The 3,423-nt window shown below is 41.6% G+C and overlaps 1 protein-coding gene across 1 annotated transcript in view; it reads right to left on the bottom strand.

The window, feature by feature from the left end:
* The window catches only part of LOC104290369 (chromosome unknown open reading frame, human C16orf70), a 35,494-nt gene that overhangs the window by 26,876 nt on the left and 5,195 nt on the right, over nucleotides 1–3,423 (bottom strand). Inside the window, exon 3 of the mRNA XM_009889468.1 lies at nucleotides 3,378–3,423. This exon is cut by the window's right edge and continues 2 nt beyond it. Within this exon, the coding sequence (XP_009887770.1) occupies nucleotides 3,378–3,423 (46 nt within the window). The remainder of the gene's footprint in view (nucleotides 1–3,377) is intronic.

Below are 3,423 nucleotides of genomic sequence, written 5' to 3'. Positions count from 1 at the left end.
TTCAGGTCTCAAAAGGAAGGCTTCAGACTCCTATGTTGTGAATCGAATTTAGGTTTCCTTAGTTACTGTGAATCATAACAACGAAAGGCTTAATTTGCAGTCTGCTGGAGTCAATAGGAGACATTCCACTGGCTTCACTGGTGTCTGTATAGGCTCTACGCCATCTCAGTCTGCTGCGACGCTGTGGAAGCCGCGCACCACGCCGGTACCGGTACAATCCACGCATACGCAGCCAGTTGGCCCTAATTCAGCTATTTGATCACGTGCTTCCAAAAGCTCTACCCTCCACAACTGGCTTCTCAGAGGAGAAAAAAGGTTGAAGGACAGGCAGGTGGCAATACTCATGCCCTAGAATTGCACCAAGCGGTCATCCAGCAGAAGACAGAACGGGGCTGGGGCATCTGGGGCACGTGCAGGCTTCTAATGCAAGCAGCCACACCATACAGCCCTCTTTATGACTTAAGCATAAGCTATCTTAACAACTGTTATTCCCCTTCTTTGCTCTACTAGGGAAGGTCTGCGCTTCAACTGTCAGAAGCCCAATTTTCATCCTAAGTTTTCTCACCTCTTTGTTCTCACATCAGCGCTGTCTTCTAGCCCGGATACTTTTTGTGCATTCTCATGTGCACCTCCCACCCCTTCCAAATCCATTTATTTAAATAATCAGATCCTAGACTTCACATTGCTAGGCCAAAACAAGCCACAGGGCTTTCAATCTCCTGTGATGTGGGTTTCCCACTGCCCTTGATCAGTCCCATAGCAGGTTCAGTTCAAGCTCATCTTTCTTCAACACTGGTGATCTGACGTGTAAGCTGTACTCTAAATGAAGTGTTCACAGCGCCTTGCACAACATCATCTTCACTACTGCTGGCAGAGCTTTATGATGCTGTGTGGAATTGAAGCAGCACTGCAATATAGCCATGAGCCTGAGATAAAAAGGTCTAATGTTGATCCTGATGGCTTTTTTTTTTTTTTTAAATCCTTTATAAGTCTAATTTAGAAAAGCTACAGATAGAGCAAAAATCATGTGCCGTGTTATGTTTAAATATACCAACAGAGCTCTTCTGATACGGGATATGCTCTGCATCTCACTGATTTCCAAGCAGAACTTTCTTAAGGTTATTCCAAAATGAATGAGAGCATTACAAGTACTTTTGACCGGGTGAAAAACAACAACCCTAAAAAAACCCCCACCCACATCTGAGGAAAAGCTTAATCATTATTATAGCCAATAGCTTCTGTTCTATGCTGGCATATTTGCCTAATAGAAGAAAAGTTTCAAGGGCACAAATTTAGTTCATGGGACTTTTAAGACACAAAATAGAACCTCAAATATGAGAGATGACGCCGGGAAGCAACAGGAAAGTCTTTCCTCAAGGAAGGAACTCAAAGGTGCAGTTAACACCACTAATCTACATAAAGCTGCAGGAAAAACTGTTATCACTGAACAACCCCATCAACACAAATCCAGAGGAAGAGGCTTAGGAAAACATAGAAAGACAATTAAGTACCCCACTTAAACTGACTGAAAAGGAATTAAAATTCTTTAGTCACAGAAAAGGGTTCATCAACCTTTTTTTGGCACAGTTTGGGCATCCCATTTATGTCAAGTTAAAGAGAGAGCCGTGGGCAGATGTAATTGCATTTAATTGTCATATAAATTTTTGAAAGGAAGTACTCACTGCTGGAGTTCCAGGATCAGAAAGTCAGTGCTTTAGATATAACAACTTTAAATAACATTTGATCACTATGCTCAAAGGCATTCTTTTAGAAAGCAAAGAAGAAAGACTAAAGGCTGTTCAGGTATAGTTTAGCTAGATAAAAGTTGTGCTTGGCAAAGTTTATTTAAAGCCCTGAATCTTCCAAGCACTGCACCAGCAGCTCTTTGTGCCCAGCTGCTAATGCAGTGCATGATGTTCTGCACGAGGGCGAGGATATAGCCATACGGTCAAACGCAGGCCCTCAGTGGCACGTGGAAAAAACTGCACCAATATCAGGCACGGAACCAGAATAATATACAGAAAAAAGTATCAACACAACCATTCCACAAAGCTGAGACTACTATTTTGTAGGACTATGCAGATTACATTTATTACAGTTTGGGCAGAAAAATGCTAAGAACAACCCCTGCAGAGACTATAAAAATTCAGTGTACGTGGTCAAGCACAACATAGCTGTCTAAGAGGTGTAAAGAGCTAAGCAGCGGTATACCTTGCTTTCTAGCATTGGACCGCTAATCCTTTTGTGATTCTACAAAACTGGGAGGAATGAGAATCTCAGTTATCAAAACAAACCTAGAAATAATTCTGGAGTGCACTGGGGTAAGAAAAACTAAGAAACCTCTAAAGCATACAAAACCCAAGGAACGCATTCACTGCCGGACGGATGCTCCCATGCATTAAGTAGAAGGGCTAGATTTTCAATTTGCAAAGTAAATATTCAGTCATCGTAAAACCCATAAATCTACATATTGTCAAACAAAAATGGATAACCCATTTCATTATATGAAATATGTATTCAGCAGTAAACGCCAGAGTCGAGCTTGTTCCTTAGCCATTCAGTATTCGCTGTGAATTCACAAGGCATCAATCAGTATTTTGATACAAATCGAAATTCTAGCAAACTTTGCCTTTTCCCTGATGCAAAGATCTACAATATTTGAATTGCATCTCCTGATTAACGTGCACTTCACATAATACACCTTTGGAGAGTCACACTCCATCTCCTCTTCCCTTCCACCTCCTTCAATGTGAAGGTGGGTATGTAACACCTTTTATTGGATCTAGCAGAAAGGTTTCACTTCTAGTCCCCTTTTTGATGGGAGTCAAACGTATCGGGAACTAAGGAATGTTTAGTTATGAAGAATGATTAAAACATCGATAGCTGGTTTAATCTACTGCGTCCACTTTCTGTAGACAAAACTGTAGATCCAGAGAGGAGGTGCGGAAGCCTTTTCAGTGGGTTCATCACCATCGAAACAAAGATGAACGTGGAAAGTAATGAGTGATTCAGTACTTCAAAAACACCACAATGCTTGACGATGATAATGTAAAAATACTAGAATTGAATTATCCAGGTAATTACAGAACATTGGCCTTCTTAAAAAAAACCAAACAATACTACCCCACCACTGCATACACAAAACCGCTGTCAGTTAAATCACTGCACTGCGCTGAGGATTACTACACTCGATGTGAAACTGTTATAAAAGCTACGCTTCTGATGTGGTGGCAATAATTTGGTGTAATTCAATTTCAAGTAGCTCCACAACTCACACAACACGTATGTTAGCCCGACACAGCATCAGTACACCCCCTCATGCCTTAATTCTGGGACGCAGTGAGGTGTACGACCCGGCCACACTAGGCACTACTCACCTGCTCACTGTAGAGAACCTGGACGTTTTTGATAATGCGACAGTGT

The sequence above is a fragment of the Charadrius vociferus genome, unplaced genomic scaffold, assembly GCF_000708025.1.
Source record: "Charadrius vociferus isolate BGI_N301 unplaced genomic scaffold, ASM70802v2 scaffold1061, whole genome shotgun sequence".
NCBI classification, from domain to species: Eukaryota; Metazoa; Chordata; class Aves; order Charadriiformes; family Charadriidae; genus Charadrius; species Charadrius vociferus.
This window is presented reverse-complemented; position numbering and strand designations above follow the sequence as displayed.